Source organism: Vombatus ursinus, unplaced genomic scaffold (assembly GCF_900497805.2).
Source record: "Vombatus ursinus unplaced genomic scaffold, bare-nosed wombat genome assembly UNPS02014828.1, whole genome shotgun sequence".
In the NCBI taxonomy this organism is placed as follows: Eukaryota; Metazoa; Chordata; class Mammalia; order Diprotodontia; family Vombatidae; genus Vombatus; species Vombatus ursinus.
This window is the reverse complement of record NW_020954606.1, coordinates 807,874-829,540: the sequence shown is the minus strand read 5'-3', so window position 1 is coordinate 829,540 and position 21,667 is coordinate 807,874. Positions and strand designations below refer to the sequence as shown.

Here is a 21,667-nt window from a genome sequence, read left to right as displayed (position 1 = left end):
CCCTTAGGATCTAGGAAATAAAAGAACCAATTTTGTTAGAATTGTTATGTGAAACTAAATGAGGTTTGGAGGGTTTCTCCTATGAATAAAGTATGTGAACTTGTCACCCTTTGGGAATTGTTAAGAGCATACACTTGTTCATAATATTTCCTTCCATAAAGATAATGTTGCTAAGTATTGATGAAAGTATTCTGTTAAGGAAAGGGACCTGATTTCAGTTTAGACTTTTATCACAAATACTTTGGTGGCTTAGTTGGACAACGCCAGCCCTGGAGTCAGGGAGATCTGAGTTCAAAGCCAGCCTCAGACACCCACTAACTGTGTGACCCTGGGCAAGTCACCTAACCTCTGTTTGTCTTAATCCACTGGAGAAGGCAAAGGCAAACCACTCCAGTATCTTTGCCAAGAAAACCCTAAATGGGGTCATGAAGTGTAGAACACAACTGAACAACGCTTTTTCCTTTAAGAAAGCCAGTCTTCCTTCTTTTTGAATGTCAAATCTTTCATTTTTACTGTTACCATCCTGGTTTACAGTATAACAGGTTTATGGTATGTGTTAAGAATGGTGGCTACTTTTTTTTTTTTAATAATTTGATCTCTTTGCTTTGGGAAATAAGAATTTGTTAAAAGAATATAGTGGGTCCAGTGCCCTGCAATGGCAAAAAAATTAATTAGGGATCCTAGAATGAGAGTGCTTTCAACTGAAATAATTTCATTATTAGCATTTTATTCCTTGCTGCTTTCCACTCTGTTTATTAGATGAATGCATATTAAAGTCATAGCATACTTTTAAAAACACGTTGTTTTTGTTTTTTAGATCGGCTTCAGCTCCCCAGGAACATGATCGAAAACAGCATGTTTGAGGAAGAGCCAGATGTGGTAGATTTAGCCAAAGAACCTTGTTTACATCCCCTGGAACCTGATGAGGTGGAATATGAGCCTCGAGGGTCAAGATTACTTGTTCGTGGTCTTGGAGAACACGACATCGATGAGGAGGAAGAGGATTATGAATCGTCTGCAAAATTGCTGGGCATGTCTTTCATGAACAGAAGCTCAGGTCTTCGGAATAACATAACTGGCTATAGACAGGGTCCCGATGGGGTTTGTTCACTGCCCTCTGCAAGGACCATGCTAATTTGTACTTTTGTCCTTGTGGTTGCTATTTCTGTAATAATGGTGATTTATCTTCTTCCCCGGTGTACCTTTACCAAAGAAGGCTGCCATAAAAAGAATCAGTCCATGGTTTTAATACAACCAATTGCAAGTAATGGGAAGTTGTTTCCCTGGGCACGGATGAGACTTCCCCAAAACATAATGCCATTACAATATGAACTCACCATCCACCCGAACCTCACCACAAAGAAATTTGAAGGTTCTGTGGAGATAAAGATTCAGGTCCTTAAAACCACTCAGAATATTATTCTGCATAGCTCTGGGCATAATATCTCCAAAGTATTCTTCACTTCAGTAGTTCCAAAGCAAGAGAAACCAGTTGAAATTTTGGAATATAAATTTCATGAGCAAATTGCAATTGTAACACCTGATGCACTTTTGGAAGGCCACAACTACACCCTGAAGATAGATTACTCAGCCAATATGTCCACCAACTACTATGGATTTTACGGAGTCACATATGAAGATGAAAATAAGGAGAAAAAGTATGTTGCTGCCCTAAATTCTTTTGTTCTGTGATCTGTTGTTATTTCTGAGACTTGCTTATTGTCAGCCAGATCAAAGACACTAGATGCAGCTGTTTGCTTTGGTGGTTGCATGGAAGAATAATGCACGGAACACATTCTTTCTTCCTCATTTGGTATCAAAGCTTTGAACATATGTTTGAAAATGAATAGAACTTTAATGTCAAACAGAGCATACTTTTCTCTGACATTTAGATCCGGCTTTGCATTGTTTAATTTTTAGCCGTCCCAAGGTTTTCATAACCCTGGGAGATAAATCTAATGTACTTCATCTTTGATTCCTTTTGGAGAGAGAGGTTGAGACCTTGCACCTGTTTTCTTTCTTGGGTCTTCTTTTTTTTTTCCCTCCAATTTGAATGAGAAGAAATTTGGTCACTGGCAGGGAGTATCGGATGACAAGGATTTAGTTTTCCGTATGTATTTTCTTATGTCATTAGTGTTAGTGGGTTATTTGGAAAACACAACTGCCTACTTTGGATTTGTGTTTGAAGCAAAAAAGGGAATCTAGATGAACCTCAATTAGGTGAAAAAGTTATGGTAGAAAAGTGAAAGATGTGTTCCACATTTTGTAGTCTGGCATGTGCTTTCATCTGCAATGTTTTGTGCAGTTTTCTTATTAATTTACATTTTTTTGAATTTTTCTTAAGCAGAGCCTATCATATGTCAGTTATTTTAAAAAGTTTTAATACGCTGTCCCGTTTTGTATTTACGTATCTCATCTTCACCCTAAACCGTCATCAGTCCGAATGACAGAATAGCTACTTCTAGACTTAGAGTCAGAGAGGCCTTTTGGGACTCTCGACAATTGTTTAAGACTGTCAGCTGCAGAAGAGTGCAGATCTGTATTGGTGCAAAGACTTTCCTCATAGAGAAATCACTACATCCTAACAATCTGGACCCAAAATACTGTTCTTTATTGAAAATACTCTACATGATGCTGTGTCAGATACCAAATAGGGTATTCCAGTATGAGCTGGCAAACTTTTATGAGTGCCTCCTATGTTCAAGGCACTGTACTTTTGCCAGGGATACAAGGACAAAACTTAAAAACAGTGCCTTTACAAGCATGCTTTCCATGTAGAGGAGTATATAACATGTAAATATATATATATATATATATATGTCTATATATACATATACAAATATAACACACACATGTAGTCTTATTTGATGAGAGAGAGAATACTAATAACTAAGGGCACAAAGAAAGTCTTTTCAATAGGATGTTGCCCCATGAGCCAAGCCTTCAAGGAAGCTTGGGATTCCAAGAAGCATGGATGAAGGAGTGTGTTCTAGGCCCAGGGGAGCATAATCTGTGCAGTAGCATAGAAACTGGAAACCAGGGGTCCAGTTAGGAATCTGTTGAAATAGCATGGATGATATCCTGAACTCGCATTGTTTCCATATGAGTGAGGGAGGATGGATGTGAGATGTGTTTGTTTCTGTAACTTAGGTGGTTAAGTGTGTACAGAATGCCACATTTAGCAACATTTAAAATGTCGCAGAGACACAGTTAGCCTAAGAGAACGAACATGTCCAGGTGCTCTGTTAACACTAGGTCTTCTTTGTTTAGGGGTCTTTTACATAATCTGTCTTCCTTATTTTTTCTTCCTTTATAGTAAATTAAATTTAAAAAGTAATGAGGCCTAAGTACTTAGATAATTCTCACATGTCTCAGTAAAGGAGCAGGAGAGAGAAAAACTTTTTTTTTTTTTTAAGTTTATCTCAGGTTGAAAAAGAAAAGAGATCAGTGTGTATAATTTGAACACTGAGGTTTTTGGTTCTTGATTTTAAAATTCGACCATTAATAATGAGTTTGCCATTGATAAAGTGAAATCACAGTGGCACAGACTGGCTGGTGACACCTTATTGTTTGCAATATTTTTCATGCATTTTTCATGTTATTTTAGGTACTTTGCAGCAACTCAGTTTGAACCTCTTGCAGCAAGGTCTGCTTTTCCTTGTTTTGATGAACCAGCATTTAAAGCAACATTTATCATCAAGATTGTGAGGGAGGAACAATACACAGCTTTATCAAATATGCCCAAGGTAAAGTTTTGTTCCTTGAATGTGAATACTTTTTTTATGAGTCTTTCTCATTGCTTTGTTTCATCTCAGCTATGGCAATGAATATAGTACAGTTATCCCTTCCACATTGAGACTTTCCCCATTGCAGTTTCGATATATCATGAGTCAGCCTAAGAAATTAAATGGGAATTTTTTTGGAGTTTTGTGAAAGCTGCAGATGACACATGAATGCCAGCAGATGACACAGAGCCTATGACCAAATACTTAATCCAAATTTTACAGTAAGGTACTGTAAACACCCCATAAAATTCTGACCCCTTCTCTCAGATATGAAGGGAGGGCCAAAAAATTTTATGTGGATTTTCCAGATCCTGGGGGCGCCACACCCCTAACTCCCATGATATGGAAGGAATAACTGTACATTCTCTACTAGATGAGAAGGCACGACTTAAAGTGTCTTAGTATATGTTTGTATTCTTGCTTAGAAAACCTATTAAGAAACTTAAAATGTTTGCAGGAAGATTAGTGGTTGGTAAACCTACAGAAAATAAAAAGCAGAGGAAGGAGTTATTATTTTCTAAAATGTATTTGGTTCATTTGGTTAGCAGTTTGACAAGAAATTGATTTAGACCTGTATCTTAACACTGTACCACATGCTTTAGTGAATTCTGGTTGGATGGGACACTTAAAATATTTTTTAAAAGCTGTTTTAAAAGGTGGAGATCTGCCTTGGAATAATATACTTCTCTCATTTGTGAAGAAGGTATTGCCTTTTTTTCTTTTTTTAACACATAGAAAGAATTATTAAAGACAAGGTAAATGGTGGATTACAAAAAATTTGAATGGTAAAAAATATTTTAAAAGAAAAAACATAGAAAAAATTATTCATCACATAAAAACCCCAATCTACAATAAATAAATAATAAAAAATAATAAATTTTCAAAGGAATGAAAACATCTTTAATAATCATTTGAAAAATGCTTACCCTTATAATCAAAGAGCTATAAATTAAAACAACTGAAGTAGCATCTCATTTTTATTAAATTGGCAAAAAATAATTAGAAGTAATGCATATGCAATTCTGGGTATGGCACATAGCCACAAGAGCGCTCATTCATTGCTGGTAAATTTGCAAACTTGTAAAAAAAAAAATTTGAAGAGTAGCCTGGCAGCACATAGTAAAAGTTATAAAAAACATTCATGCCTTTTGAGCCATTAATTTAGTTGTTGGAATATAACCTAAAAGCATTATCATATATCAACAAAAAAAGAAATTTGTTCAAAGTTTTTTTATAGCAGCATTATTTGTAAGGCTGGGAGGAACTTATAATTAAAAATGAATATAGTAAACATAAAAAACTGAAACAATTTTTTTGGAATAATACAAGGTGGAAAAAAAAGCAGAACCAGTAGAGTACTCTCTTTGATCTCATTTTCATTACATAAACAAGCCCTTGTCTTTTCCAATTGTGTATTTCCTCAGTGATGTGCCTTATGGCACTTCATGAATGGAGGTCATCATTAGAGATATAATACAGCCTATTTGCCCCCAAATCTGTATTGTCCTTTGGGTCATCTCCAATTTTAATTCCTCAACAATTTTGATGTTCCTTAATGTGAAACAATACATTATTCCCGGTGTTGAAAAGACTGGTCTTTGCATTGGAGAGAAGATTGGGATTGTTAAAAGCACTGATCAGCTTCCCAAATGGAATCTAGATTACTCTCATCTTCCCATTTAATTCATGGCCCAACGTATTGTCCTTCCTTAGTTTCTGTCCTAAAGATATGAACTGGTGTACTGATCCAATGGATTGAGCATCCAACTTCATGGCATAATCTGGAAAGGCATTTTTAAAGTTTTTTTTTTCCTGTATGGATTGTAAGACCAGCCTTCTCTGAATTGTCATGAATCTCATAATTTATTTTTTTAACCCATGAAACAAAACATTTATTACCTGATTGAAATAATCTCTTGAGAAGGATGTAGCACAAAGGAAGAGTGAAGAGCCGCTGAGTGTGTTTGGAGCCAAGAAGTAAGGGATCTGGGCACTCTGAAAAGGAATTAACTGTTTGTACTCCGAGGAACAATGATGTGGATCCATAGGTACTTCAGGGTAAGATATTATCAAATAACAATCAAAGGAAAAAGAGACAAATAGTGTTAGCTAGGGACTCCTCTTTGAAGAGTACTGAAGCAGCTATTTTCAACCTAATAATAACAACAGAGAAGTTTATTGCCTTCCCAAAGCATATACCTAAGACCTAACAGAGAACTTCCAAAGACTTGTCAACTTGGATGATTGCTACCCAAAAGATAATGCCAGAAGAAACCTAGAAAGGATTACTAGAAATTACAAAATCTTGGACAAGAAACCTAAGCCCTCTTGGGAATGCCAGTGATGGCTGCCCATCAAACATAAGGGACTTAGAAGACGGAGACAGATTTGGGGAGTTGACAGCTGGTGAAGAAGATGATTGCTGAGAAAGGGTTTGGATGTCTGGAAAATGGCTTAAACTATAGGAATGATGGGTTCCGGGACAAGGATGGAGTGCATCTGCTTAGAGTTCTGTAAAGCTAATCAGAACAACTTCAAGCTGGAAGGGATGGAAGAAGAAAACTGCATACATACATTCCCCCAAGTGGATACTATAGAGAACAGCTAAAATGTAGGAAAATGAAGATTAGCTTATAGATGATTCCAGAAATTTACAGGAGACAAAACCCAAGAAAGGAACTACTGATAAAAAAAAGTCTTAGATGTCTAAGACGAAAGTTTGACTAAAGAACATTAAATAGATATACAATGAGATAAATTTTATTTCATAGATATCACTGAGGCTTGGTGGGATGAGATCCATGACTGTAACGTAGCTGTGGTTGATTATGCTTTACTCAAAAGAAACATGATATGTCACTGACATGTTTGTGTTTGTGTGTGATTGTAGTAATGTTGTTTTCATAGGAACCCTCTTGACATGATGGACTCCATCTTGAATTAATAATGAGCACTCCTAAACCCATAAGAATGTCAACTACCTGATTGTATAGATCTGATAACTAGGTTTTTGTTATGCACATGTTTGCCTGTATTGACCACCTCTATCACCTATACATCTATCAGATTTATCGTGAGTTTTGTACTAGTAATTCAATTATCATCAAGAAGTATGGCAGCAATATATTTGTATATTGGCACAAATAACCTCTGCCACTGATTACATCATATAAAAGCTGATTTCATAGGTAGTACCAACACTGTCCAGCTTATTTGTGTCTTTTTTATAAAAATGCCCAGTTTAGGAAAGGATAAATAGAATCTTATGGCCTAAAATTTTACAGGATGTAAATCCCAAGATAGAAGCCTCTCCAGAATGAAATTCTGAGGACACAAAAAGAAACAGCTCCACTGAGGAGAAATAAGCAGAGTTGTCTAAGGAGCCCATTGTGGATGTATAGGAAACTTAACTCATCGACCAACATAGATTTTTTTTAAACCAATATGTTTACTTTTATTCATCAAAGGACATGTAGATTAAAGCAAAGACAAATGAACTACCCAAGTAAGAAGAGTAACCAGATACATTTCAGTCATAGCTGGGGCACTTTGCCCTAAATATACCATCAGTAAAGAAAATGGCCATGCATATTGATCACACTTGAGGGATGTACACATAGGGAATGCATGTGACAGGTCAGGCATGTGGAGTAGCATACTTGTATCTTATACATATGGTGACAATACAAGTAGGTACCCTGGGAACACATGCAGCTAAGCCAGAAATTTAGAAATTAATTACATGTAGGTAATGTGTGTGATCAGGTGACATTTTAAAAAAATTATTTTTATTTTCACTGCCAGATTCTCTCTCTGCCCTCCCCCCTCCCACCCATTGATAACGCTAGAAATATGATAACCATTATTCATATGAAGTCATGCAAAATGTTACCCTAACTCTAGTTTCTTCTTACTTATATTGGATATAAAATTGCTATTAGCCATTTTTATTCTGTCCATAGATTATTTTCCTTGGCAAAGAAATCAGAAACAAAAGAAAAATTGGGCTTTTTTCTTTTCTCTCTGTCTAGTTATCATCATCCTTTCCACCATGACCAGCAGCCCACTTCCTTCTTTGATAATCTTCTTTTCCTTATACAACTTAAAAAAAAAGACACAAAACTCCTCTTTGTTATCCCTCCCTTTTTTTTTTCTCACCAACCTCAGCTCATTCTGTGTTTACATGTTCCTGGTCCTATTTTTAAATGACTGTGACACTTTTATATTCATGCTCTTGCTATCTGCCCTTATTTCTGTCTTCTGTCCTGGTCTTTTAAAAATCTAAGTTTGGGAGCGTTTCTTAAAATGATTAAGTACTGTCTGTCTAAAACCAAGAGCAAGCATTATTGTAATGAGGATAAATTAGAAGCCTTCTTAGTAAGATCAGGGATGCAACAAGATTGTCTATTATCACCATGATTATTCATTATTGTATTAGAAATACTAGCTATAGCAATAAGATAAGAAAAAGAAGTCGAAGGAATAAGCCTAGGTAATGAGGAAGCAAAACTTAATCAGTTTTTGCTAAATAATGAGTTATTGTCTCAACAGCCGGGATCTTTAGGTTTATCAAACATTAGGTTACTGTGCTCATTTGATTTCTTCCTCTGAAGACATCTTCTTCATATTGTTTGATCATTTATCATTTGGGAAGTAGCTCTTATTGTTATAAATCTGACTCAGTTCCCTATATGTTTGGGAAATGAAACTTTTATTAGGGAGATTTGCTGAAAAAAAATCCCCCAAGTTTCCTGCTTTTCTTCTAATTTTGGCTGCATTGGTTTGGTTTATGCAAAAAAAATTAATTTTATATAATTAAAATTATCCATTTCTATCTCTTGTTTGGTCATGAACTCTTCCCCTATCCATGGATGTAATAGGTAATTTTTTTCCATGTTCTCCTAATTTGCTTAAGATATCATCCTCTATCTCTAAATCGTGTACTTATTTTGACCTTATCTTTGTATACAGTATGAAATTTTGGTCTATGCCTACTTTCTGCCAGACTATTTTCTAGTTTTTCCAGTTACCTTTGATGAGTTCAAGTTACTTCACCCAAGTGATACATCCTGAGGTCTTGACCAGACTGGTAGATATGGTTGCTGAATCATTGTCAACAATCTTGGAAAATCATAAAGGGGGACCACAAAATTAGGGTTGGACAAATATTGCTTCTCTTTGGCCAGTGAACTTCACTTCCTGGCAGAATTCTAAAATGTATTATAAATGAACAGTTTAGAAACATTTAGAAGAAGGAAGCAACGATTGCTAAGAGTCAGCTGGCTTTAACAAGAAGAGGTTATTCTAAACTAATATAATTTCCTTTGGGGGGGCTGGTGTGTGTGAAGGGGAACAGGGTTACTAGATTTGATAGTCTTTTATACTATTTATGTATAAAAAATGGAAATATGTGGGCTAAACTTTGGCAAATGGTAATTCCATAAGGTTGAATGGCAAGACTCAAAAAATAATCATTGATGTTTTAGTGTCATCTAGAAGGAAGCTTCTAATGGAGTACCTTAGGAATCTTTGCTTTGCCCTGTGTTGTTTAACATTTTTTCCCAGTGATTTGAATAAAAGCATACATAACATGCTTCAGATTTGCAAATTACAAAGCTGGAAAGAATCAATAACACATTGGATAAAAGGATGCAAAAAGATTTTGATATGCTAGAACATCAGGCTCACTCAAACATGAGGACATTTAATAGGGATAAATGTCATTTTGCACACTTAGATTCATTAAACTAACTTTTCAAGTACTACATGAGACAACGGAAGAAAGGAGAGAGAGTGGTTTAGATAATTTGTCTAAAAATGGTTTTAGTGTATAGGTTCATTATAATTCAACAGTATGATATGGTAGCCAAGAAAGCTAATGTAATCTTAGCTAGTATTAGGAGAGACAGAACATCCAGGAATATGGATGTCCTAATTCCACTGTATTCTGTCTCGGTCAGACCATATTTGGAGGATTGGTTTCTGTTCTGGGACTTTTAGGAAGTTTGTTCCTAGCCTGAAGAGTTCTCAGAGCAGGAAGTTCTGGATACTGAAGGGCCTCAGATTCATTCCGTAGAAAGCTGGATGTTAAAAAACTTAGAGGAGGTAAGGAGGAGGGAGATGTGGTAGTTGTCATCATTAAGGTGAAGGACTTTGATTTGGAAGAGGAGTTAGTCTCTTGGCTTCAGATAAAGCTATGAGCAGTGAATGGAAGTTACAACGAAGCAAATTTAGTCATGTATTGAAAACTGGAGAACTTAGGAGCCATCTTTGAAAGAGGCGATCCAACCTCCTTATTTTGCAGATAAGGAAACAGGCTGAATGAAGCTAAGTGACTTTCCCAGGTTCAGACAGCTAGTAAGTGTCCAAGGCAGGATTCAAACTCAGGTCTTCCTGAATCAGAGCTCCAGCATTGTATCTATTCACAGGTTCATCTCCCCTGAATTCTAGTATATCACCTAGCTGTTTCCAGTCTTTATTAATGGAAAAACTTCATGACAATAAGAGCTATCCAAAATTTGAGTGGGCTTTCTCAGGGGATGGTGGGTTCCCCCTTCACTTAAGATCTTCTAGGAGAAAAGGCTAGATGATTATTTGTTGTGTGTGTTGTAAAGGAAATTTTTTTGTTTTTGTGGTTAGTACAAATTGGACTATATTTTGGCCTCTTAGGTTCCTTCTACCTTTGAAATTCTGTGATTCCCGTTAGTGTGTTTTATATCTATTCAAAAGATATATATTAATATAGTACTTTGTAGGTTTTAGAGAACTCTTCATGCATTTTTTGGAATTCACTCCCACTTTCTGAAAATGATGAACAAGAGAATAAAACAGCTAAGAAGTATGAACTGTGCTTTGTTTACTAGGTAGCTACTTTTGCTTAATTTATAATCAGAAATCCAATCAGTAGTCCAATCCATATGGCACTAGACAGCAATATTGTTCATTCCTATAGGATGGGGGAGGAGGAGAATTCTTAACTCTCTGTGTCCAACAATATAACCACATCTCCTTATTCAGCCTTCAAATTGAAGTGGTATAGGGTAGCTAGGTGGCGCAGTGAATAGAGCACCGGCCCAGGAGTCAGGAGGACCTGAGTTCAAATCCGGCCTCAGACACATAACACTCACTAGCTGTGTGACTCTGGGCAAGTCACTTAACCCCAATTGCCTCACCAAAAACAACAACAACAACAAAAAACAGTATACAAATTGAAGTGGTGTCTGTGCCAGTTAAGTTGAGTTTTACTAACTTGTGGAGTACTCAACTCTTCATGTGGCGAAGTAGCATGGTAGGGTGGAAAGAGCACTGGATTTGCCATTAGTAGCCCTGAGTTCAAGGCTTAGCTTTGTCATTTGCTATCTGAATAACTGTGCATATGTCACAACCTTTCTAAAACCTAAGCTTCCCTATATGTCAAATGGGCATAATACTTATACTGCTTATTTCATCAAGGTGTGTGAGGAAAGCACTTGATTAATTGTAATGAAATATAAAATAAACTAACCTACACTTCTGTTTTGAATTCTTGTACATTTCTTAGGAGATTGGCACATGATATTATTTTATTGATTAAAGAAACTGAGACACTAAACCTGTGATGTAAATTTACAATTTTACAGATGTAAAATATACTCACATCTTTATTATGGTCATGAACTTTAGGTTTGCCATATTTACTGTTCATATTTACTTATCACAGTTGGTTGGTTTTTGGGTTTTTTGAGGGGGGAAGGGGAATGCAGCAATCGGGGTTAAGTGACTTGCCCAGGGTCACACAGCTATTAAGTGTCTGAGGCTGGAGTTGAACTCAGGTCCTCCTGACTCCAGGGCTGGTGCTTTTTCCACTGCACCACCCAGCTTCACCTACAGTTGTATTTTCTGATAACTATTATGCTTCCTCCCCCCTTTTTTGTTTTGTAGAAATCATCTGTTCAAATAGAAGGCAGGCTTATTATGGATGAATTTTTTGAGAGTGTGAAAATGAGTACATATCTGGTTGCCTTCATTGTGGGAGAATTGAAGAATATGACCCAGGAGACCAATGGAATTCTGGTATGTTATTTCATTTATGCCTTTAAACCTGTTTTACTTGAATGCAAATGAGTGAATTATTAAGAATTCTAATCATTTCTTATGCCCCAAACACTCTACTTTGTGCTTATTATCTTATTACCTAAACAGACTATGATAGACCTGATGTAGTAACTGGACACAAACAATTTAAAGTTCATCTGATATAGGTAATTGATTAAAAGAGAAACTTGGTAAACTATTATAATATTGCACAGAAAACTCATAGTGAATCAATCTCTCTTCTCCACATTATAGAAAAATAGGAAGGACTTATTAATTATGATTCTATTTATACTTCTCTTATAAAGACTAATAATTTATTTTGAAGATCTACTTTTATTTGCCATTAATGCTTGTTACATAGTGATCGTTTATTTGAATTTCTTCCAAAAGTGCTGAGTCAGTCCTTTCACAGGCTCACGCTGTAGTAAAGGTGTAGGGTTTTTCTTTAGCTAATCGGTTGACTGTCTTTTACTATAAAGTTTTACAACCATTCATTAGTTAGCTAATTTACTGCCACGTTGTAAACATAAGGCACCATTCCCAACACATACAGCTAGATTTTGGTTTCTTATTTAAGAAAAAAAATCATTAAACCACAGCACAACTTCAATCTGATTTTTTTCTACAAAATGTATAGGACACTGCTAATTGAGGCTGGTCTGAAATATATGTGTGTGTATACATGTGTGCATGTGTCCATGTGTATAAATGTGTGAATGTCTTCTTCACCCCACATAACCATGCAGTGAGCAAGTTTTGTCAATTTTACCTCTACACATCTCTCACATCTGACTCCTTTTTACTCTTTACTACTTCCCTCCTCCATCACTTCTTATCTGGTCTATTGTAAGAGCTTACTTTCTGACTTCCTGTCTTAAGTCTCTCTCTACTTCATCCTATATACATGCGCCCATACTTCCTCTCTCTGTCTCTCAGTCTCTCTCTGTCTCTGTTTGTATCTCTCTCTCTCCCTCTCTCCCTCTTTCCCTCTTTCTCTCTCTCCCTCTCTCCCTTTCTCACTCCCTCCCCCTTCTCTCGTCAATACTTACTACCTCTAGGACCAGATAAACACAAACTCTTCTGTTTGGCATCTCAAGCCAAATTTACATTCTTGCTGTTCTCCATACATGATCCATATGTATATATACATACATATATGTGTGTATGTCCCATCTCTGTACTTTGCGAAAGTTGTCCCCCATACCTAGAATGCACCTTTGCCTTATAGAATCCCTAGTTTCCATCAAAATGCGTGAGGTCTTTTCTGCAAGTGTGCCCCCCCACCCAATTACCTCACATTTATTTTACATGTGCCTATTTTGTATATATGTTATGTCCCTGGATATCATCTGTATATCTCTAGGGCTTAGCATAGTGTTTGACTCATAGTGGATGCTTAATAAATGCTTGTTGATTGTTTTCCTGATTCCCTCAGTTACTAGTGCTCCCACCCCCAAATCACTGAGCATTTCTTTTCTACAAATCCTGTATTTGCCCATCTTTGAACAAGTTATATCCTCTAGTAGAGTTAAGCTCCTTGAAGGTAGGAACTATCTCTTCAGTTCTTTTCCTGTTATCACTAGTTGACGTTGATCGATGGTACAACCCCTGTTGGGTTTTATAGATGATGAGTCTGTGGTCAGGGTCCCGGAAGGGAGGTGGAACTAGACTCCAGGTCTCACCTTGAGGACAGTGTGTTCTCCAGTACAGGATTACTGTGAGCAGTTTTCCATTGAACTTGTGGACTTGACCGAGAAATTTCAATTCCTTTCTACTCCAATTACATTTGAATTTTTGTTGTAAATAGCGTTTCTTTGTAACTTGGTTTTAGGTTTCCATTTACACTGTGCCAGAGAAGATTGACCAAGCCAAATCTGCTCTTGATACAGCAGTGAAGCTTCTTGAATTTTATCAGCACTATTTTGAAATCAAGTACCCTCTTCAGAAATTAGGTAAAAATGTCATCCTATTTCCCTTGCCTTCTTTTAAGTTTACAGCATTCGTTTGTCAGGGAGCTACATTTGTGTCCTGCATGTCTGTTTTTCTTTTTCTTTTCTTTTTTTTTTTTTTTTGCTGAGGCAATCAGGGTTAAGTGACTTGCCCAAGGTCACGCAGCTAGTACGTGTCAAGTGTTTGGTCTGAGGCCGGATTTGAACTTAGGTCTTCCTGACTTCAGGGCTGGTTCTCTATCCACTGAGCCACCTAGCTGCCCCATGTCCTGCATATCTTAAGAGAAAATATGACAGAAATATTCTTCACATGAATATGGTTACTAAATAACTATCTTGATATAGGCTGATTGTATGCCACAACTAAGATACTTGGAAATTTGAAAGATTGTGGCATTGGAGGTAGACATGCACACATACACACAAATACGCGCACGCGCGACTATATATGGATACCCACATATATATGGCAGTTTGAAGACGTAAACTGAACTTTCAAATTGAAATTTGTTTACTGGAAACTTAGTAATTAAAATGTAACATGCTAGTAGCTCTTCTACAAAGAAAGAAAACTTACTTATTTGATAAGAGCTGCATATTGGTTGACAGAAGACTGTCTTAACTATATCCTCCTCCCCTTTGGAGAATGATCCTTTTTGGAGAAAGTGGATTTTTTCCTTTTCTTTGCTAAGTAGCCGTAAAATCTAAGCTCCAAATGGGTTTTGATCCCATCTTTCTCAGCTGCCAGGTAGATTGATAGAAAGTGTTGTGCTCAAGGTAAGAAGGTGGCAAGGGGATGGGGTGTCAGTGTTCTAGCAAGAGACTTAGAGCCTTCTTTGTGGTGATAAGCCAATGATGAAAGCATTTTACTTAAATTAGAAAGGAGAAATGGTTGCTATATTTAAGCAGGGGAAAAAAAAACTGGGTCACCTTTTTTTCTTTGTTTCAAGATTTGGTAGCTATTCCTGACATTCAAGCTGGAGCTATGGAAAATTGGGGTTTGATCACTTTCCGAGAAGAAACGCTCTTGTATGATATTAACACTTCTTCAGTGATGGATAGAAAGCTGGTTGCGAGAATAATTGCGCATGAACTGGCCCACCAGGTATTACAACTAGAATATTTAACTAAATTCCATGTCTATTATCTGTTTCCTAATACTAATAATGTTTTACAATGTAAAAATTGGCCTTTTTGTATATAATAGAAGTTTCTATAACTTATACTTAGCTTTCTAACCAATACCTGATGCTTTTCTCCATAACACAACTCATGGTTCCCCATACCCCTCTTTCTTCCAAGCCTCTTTATTTCAGTTGAGGGGCAATACGACACCGTCTTCCTAGTCAACCATCTTGACTCTTCTTCTCATCTCCTTCTTCTTCACCTGACCCCAACATATCCAATCAACTGCCAATCATCCTCTACATCATCACTGTGGTGTATTTTTCTGCTAACATGCCCATATCATATTTCAAGCTCTCATTGACTCTAGCCTAGACTATTACAATGGTCCCCCTGTCTCCAGTATTTCCTTCATATAAGTGCCAAATTGATTGTCATAAAACACAATCTGATCATTTCATTTCCCTACTCAGAACTCTTCAGTGGCTCCTAGGATAAAATAGACATTGTTTAGCCTGGCATTTAAAGCTCTCTACAATCTAATTCCTGCTTTTGTACCTAGTCTTCTTTCATATTGCTTTTCTCCAAAAAATGCTAGCTTTGGAAAATCTGCCACGATGGAAAGATTTTAGGTATGATCCCAGCAACAGACTGAATATACTCTCCAAAGACCAACCTAGCTAAGTGTGGAGATGTTCATCATCAGTAGGTTGGGCACTTGGTTATAAATTTTTTGGTCTTGCCACTGTATGAACCAAAGAAACATCACAATGTTCTATACTCTTGTGTTGCCTCTTTCTGCTAGTGACATTGGTAGAGTGATGAAGCAGAGACACCATATTCTTCAATACATTCTAGATGGACCTTAATATTATTGATGAGACTATAAAAAAACTAAAAGAGAAACAGATCCTATACCTCTCACAGCTATGAGTAGGAGATATCTTCTTAGCCAAATAAGAGATAGAGACGATTGTAAAAGATGAAGTAGACACCTTTGATTACCTGAAACCAGAAAACTTCTGTACAGATAACATAATGCACTAAGAATAAGAAGGGACAGGGTCATATAGGGAAAAAAAATCTTTATATTAAATTTCTGATAAGCATTTGGTATCCAAGGAATATAAACAATGAATGAATGAATATATGTATATACACACACACACATATACGCACACACATACACATAAGATTAACCATGTCACCATAGATAGTGGCCAATGGATGTAACCAAACAGTTCCCAAAAGAATTTCAAAGTATTTATAATCACATGAAAGAATGATCTAGATCACCAATAAAAACAGTAATGTAAATCAAACAACCCTGAGGTTTTACCTTACACCCAGCAAATTGACAAAGTTGACAAAAGATGACAATAGTCAATATTTGAAGGGTTGTGGAATAAAGTAGAAGCCCATCAGTTGGGAAACGGCAAAACAAATTGTGGCACATGAATGTAATAAATACTACCATGTTGTAAGAAACAGTGTGTGTGAGGAATACAGTGAAGCATGCAAAGATCTCTATGAATTGATGCAGAGTGACGTAAGCAGAGCCAAGAAAACAACATACATAATAACTACAACAATGTAAAGAGAAAGAAAAACCATACACCAATGTAACAAAATTATAAAGGTCAAGCAAGACTCAAAGAGATATGAGAATACACCTCCAAAACATCCTTTCATGGAAGTAGGAGATCCATAGGTGTTACACATTGTACATGTTTTCAAACTTTTTCAACTTATTGATCAGTTGTGCTGATTTTTTTTCTCTTTAAAAAAAATACTTTGTTATATGGGATGGTTCTTTGGGGAAGGGTGGGAGAAGGAGATCAGGGGTAACTATGATGATATAAGAAACAAGACATCAGTGAGAACTTATTTTTTAATAAAAAGAAAAGGGAACAGAGGGAACTAAGAATCACATCTTTTTAAATTGTATATGAATTTTAACTTGATAGTGCTCTAAATCAGAGATCCTTGTTCGGTGACTACTGGAGGAACTAAATTATATCAATCTTGACATCATATTTTAAAAAGACATAGCTAGTAATAAAAATAGTAGGAGACTTTAATGTTCCTCTCACAGAGTTGGATAAATCTAATAGAAAGATCAACAAAAGGGAAAATAAAGAATTAAACAAATTGCTGGAGAAATTAGAGCTAAAAAGACTTATGGCATCTTCTGAATGGAATCACTAGGGAATTACAAAATGCATAAACCTTGAGCCAAACCAGTTTTAAGGAAGAGAGTGAGTAATCAGATGAACAAATAACAAATGAACAAGGTAAGATCACAGCAAAACCAGAATTAAATTAAAAATTATCAAAACAGTGCACAGTTAAATACTAACAATATTGGGAATACTTAAAATTTGTACTAATACTTAAAAACCATAAAAGGTTATCCTAAAAAAATGTAAGATACTCAAAATAATAGAGTGCCAAATAGAGAACTTAATTAATCCAATCTCAGAAAACGAATTCAAACTAGCTATTAAAATCCTGATCTTGATGGATTTACAGGAAAATATTATTAATCCTTTAAAGAACAATTAATACCAATATTACGTAAATTATTCTGAAAAAGTAAGAGAGTGGGACTCACCTAAGTTCTATTTATTCAACAATCATAGTTTTGTACCCAAACCAGAGAGAATAAAGTAATAAAAGAAATGAAAGAAACAATTAATAATTATTTATGATAATTATGAGAACTATAGACCACTATCAGTAATGAATCTACATGCAGAATTTTTAAGCAATATCTTGTCAAACACTCTAACTGTAAATGAAATTAATAAAAAAAGAATTTGCTGCTAAATGGAGGGATCATAAATTAAGATTAGGAAAGGACTTTAAAGGCCAGTGAACCCAACCACCTCATTTTACTGCTGAAGAAATGGGCTGAGTGAGATTAAATGAGTTTCCCAGAATCCTACAACACGTAAGTGTCTGAGGCAAAATTTGAACTTGGGATTTCCTGACTCCAAACTCAGTGCTTTATTCACTGTACCACTGGTTGCTTTTGGATAGCCCACAGTTTTGTTTGTTTTTGGGTTTTTTTTGGGGGGGAGAGGAATTGTCAGAATTAATTTTAGCACACAATCAATTAGCATCAAGAAACAACATAGAATCATAGGTGAACATTTCATGGAATATTTGCTCATTTTTGTATTATAGTTTATGATAAGTATTTGCAAAGAGATCACTATGAAAATAATTGCAGTGTATGTACCAACATCCACTGCAGAGGATGAAAAAGTAGAGAAGTTCCGTAAAGAACTCAATGAAACTTCCCAAATTAAAATTTCATATATATATAGATAGATAGATAGATAGATAGATATTTGGTGATTCTGACTATAAGAAAAAGTGAAGAGCAAAAGGTATATTAGAATATATGAAGCAGGAATAAGGAGTGACAGAAGCCAGACAGACACTTGTAGACTACACAGATGCCTGAAGTTACATATCAGGAGTCTTTTTTTCGGGAAAAGAATTGGTAGGTCCTGGACATGGAAAATGAGACTGATTATATTTTAGCAGATAGGAAATTGCTCATTACTTATTTGGGAGTCATTCCATAATCAACTCTCCATCTAGTCAGACTTTTTAGGGCAAAGATCAAAGCTATATGACAAGGTGCCTCATTGAAACAACTCAGTCCTGACTATTGACTATAGTCCTGACTAACTGTAGTTACTAACTAGTAACTAAGTTACCAGTACTAGTAAAGAACAGACACAAATGCAGACTATGATAATTTCATAAAAATATTTAACTCAAATAAATGAATTTACATAGTGAAGCTAAAAAAGCCAAAGAAGTTAGCAGCTGTTTTACTTGTTTGCTGTGGGGAGAGATGATACATAAAGGAAACACCATTTTAGAATATAAATTGGTTTATAAAATTTTACAGAAAAGATTGATGGAAAATCACTCACCTACAGTGTTTCCTCATAAAATAGAGGAGTTGTGGGTAGTAAAAATAGTTTAAAAGATAGCTTGGCAAGATTTTACTAACAGAAGTCATCCCAAGACCAATCAAGTGTGAAAATGGAAGAAAGACAGCAAGTAGAAGAAAAGCTGCAAAGATTTTTTTTAAACCAATTGAATTGTTTTAAACATAAAGGATAGTAAAGCTATCACACTTGGATTTAACATTACAGCCTTGTATTTGCTTGTAGAGGAGATAGAAAGGCTACTAAAGAGAGTGGGGATGAGAAAAGCAGCTAAATTAGGCTGGTGTCACTTAGGGCAGTGGTTCAGTGGAGGGAGTGCCAGGCCTGGAGTCAAGAAGACTCATCTTCCTGAGTTCAAATCTGTGGAGCCTTCAGGAAGAGATACGGAATCATTCAAAAAAATTTGGCTTAACTTGGGGGGTCCCAGACTTTCATGATGTCCTTAGAGACTCCTTATTTTTTTCATGGAGTCACTAGACCAAAAGAAATACCCAATAATTGTTTATTAAGTGTTTAGGTCCAAACAACTTAACAAGTATTTGTGTCCTGACAACTTAGTAGCAATTTAAAAAATAATACTCATAAATTGGGGAAATATTTTTTATTTCATTCTTAAATAACTGCAATTACTTACTAATGGAATATGTGTGCCTGTTGGGCATTTTATAACTTCTCAAACCTTGGAATCAGATTAGATAGTCACCCTCATTTCCTCATTTATATTGATTTTTGCACCATATTTTTTTTTTATCACAGCAATCACTGAAAATGCAACTAAACAAAGATGATGTTGCAAATGAGAAAGTTTGAAACGTTATTGGCATAGCCTAAAATACAACTAAACCAAAACCTGTCTCATACTTTGGCAAATGTCATCAAAAGGAATGTAGCATGATCTAATGTTGAAACTTAACTACTTCAAGCAAGTAGTTCGCAGTATCCAACAGATGTTGACTGTCTCTGTGTTTGTTTCAAACTGTAAATATCCCATGGTGGCCCTGGCAAGTTTGCTGCAACCCAGGGTGTTATAGCACACAGTTTAGAAACCGGGGCCTAATCATTCACACAGGAAGAGCCAAGTATATAAATAATGTGTATTACTCAAAATATGATATGCAGTTAGATGGACACCCTTTAGATAGATAGATAGAGAGAAATAATGTACATATACACATGTAACATGCACATTTACTATCTGGGACAAGCAGTAAAAATTTCTGAGTTAGGTCAAAATTTATACAGAAAGAGTGGCCTGGATCTCTGTTAGGAAATTGCAAAGCTCCTGTAATGATCCCAGAAACAAAGACCCAATCTTTTTAATACCAGTGTTCATATTCCATATACCACCAATGGCAGTATATGACTAAAGGGCATGAAATGAAACACTTTCTGAAAAATTAAAAATAGATATCACATAAAGGTAATGAACAGGTACATTCTGGGCACGTGCAGACTGTAATCCATAACATTTACAAATTTTTGAAGACTAGGAATAAATGAGGACACCAAGGAAAATTTATGAGTGAAAAATAAAGTGGGCTGGAACAAAGGAAGGTCAAGGGATAATAGCTGGATAGACTGTGTATACCACTAGTCTCTTCATGATGTTTGGAGCAATTGAGGAAAGCTCTCAGCTTCTTGGCTGAACTTCCTGTGACAGACGTATCAGAGAGAAGGACCAGAGTCATACAGGATGGTCAAGAATGAATAGATTTCGGGACAGCTAAGTGGCACAGTGGATAGAGCACCAGCCTTGTATTCAGGAGTACCTGAGTTCAAATGCGGCCTTGGACACATGAAACTTAGTAGCTGTGTGAGCCTGGGCAAGTCACTTAACCCCAATTGCCTTAAAAAAAAAAAAAAAAAAAGAATGAATGGATTTCCATTTGCATTGTTGGAAGGAACATCAAGTTTGATGAAATCACAAATCTATTTGAGTATACTTCGTATTTATCTATGGTGGTTGTATCCCTCTTTTAGAATGTAAACTCCTTGAAGGTAGGGACTATGTCATTACTTAATAGCACCTTCCACATAGTAAGCACTTAACAAATGTAATAAATAACTACAGAATTTCAGAATTAGATCGTTCAGAGGCCATCTAGTTCAACTTGTACCTGCACAAAAATCTACATTATAAAATTGAACACATGACATCTTTGTTCATATTTCTCAGGCCTAATTTCCTATACCTCCAATCCCTTGTTGCATTGTTGGGGCAACCTTAGAGAAGGCACTAATTATGTCATGTTCTAAACCTTGATCCTACTGGTATAAGAAATCCCTAGAAATGCCTCACTGACATCTGTACTTCTATGGGAAACAATTTGAAAACCTTTGTAGGTGAGATGTGTATTTACAAATAGCCATTAGTGGTGGTAGATTTGCTTGCTTATTAAGAGAGTCTGTTTGGCCTATATGCTCTTTCTCCTGCCTCACTAAGTATTTCCTATGATTATTTTCCCTCCTTCCCTCTCACCTAATGAGAGAAATACATGAAGAGAGGACTAAAGAGTTCTTAAATTTGGCCTTTTATATATGTGCCATTTTTTGCAGGAATATTCATTTTTAATCCTATAAACTATCTGTAACTCAGGCAACTTAGAAAAAACCTGAAGACTTAGGTTCTTTTTTCCCCCCCACCAGGAATGAGGAAGAAAAAATCTCTCATCTAGGCAATCAGTATAAATGCTAATTGGTCCGTTTAGTCAGTTCACCGAACCAATTCACTGGTTGCACGACTTATTCACTGGTATACACG

General features: G+C 36.0%; 1 protein-coding gene across 1 annotated transcript in view; it reads left to right on the top strand.

Annotated features, from left to right (window-relative positions):
• LNPEP (leucyl and cystinyl aminopeptidase) overlaps positions 1 to 21,667 on the top strand; it is a 125,703-nt gene that overhangs the window by 52,437 nt on the left and 51,599 nt on the right. Inside the window, exons 2-6 of the mRNA XM_027838469.1 lie at positions 818 to 1,658; positions 3,608 to 3,746; positions 11,706 to 11,837; positions 13,693 to 13,813; positions 14,761 to 14,915. Of these exons, the coding sequence (XP_027694270.1) occupies positions 818 to 1,658; positions 3,608 to 3,746; positions 11,706 to 11,837; positions 13,693 to 13,813; positions 14,761 to 14,915 (1,388 nt within the window). The remainder of the gene's footprint in view (positions 1 to 817; positions 1,659 to 3,607; positions 3,747 to 11,705; positions 11,838 to 13,692; positions 13,814 to 14,760; positions 14,916 to 21,667) is intronic.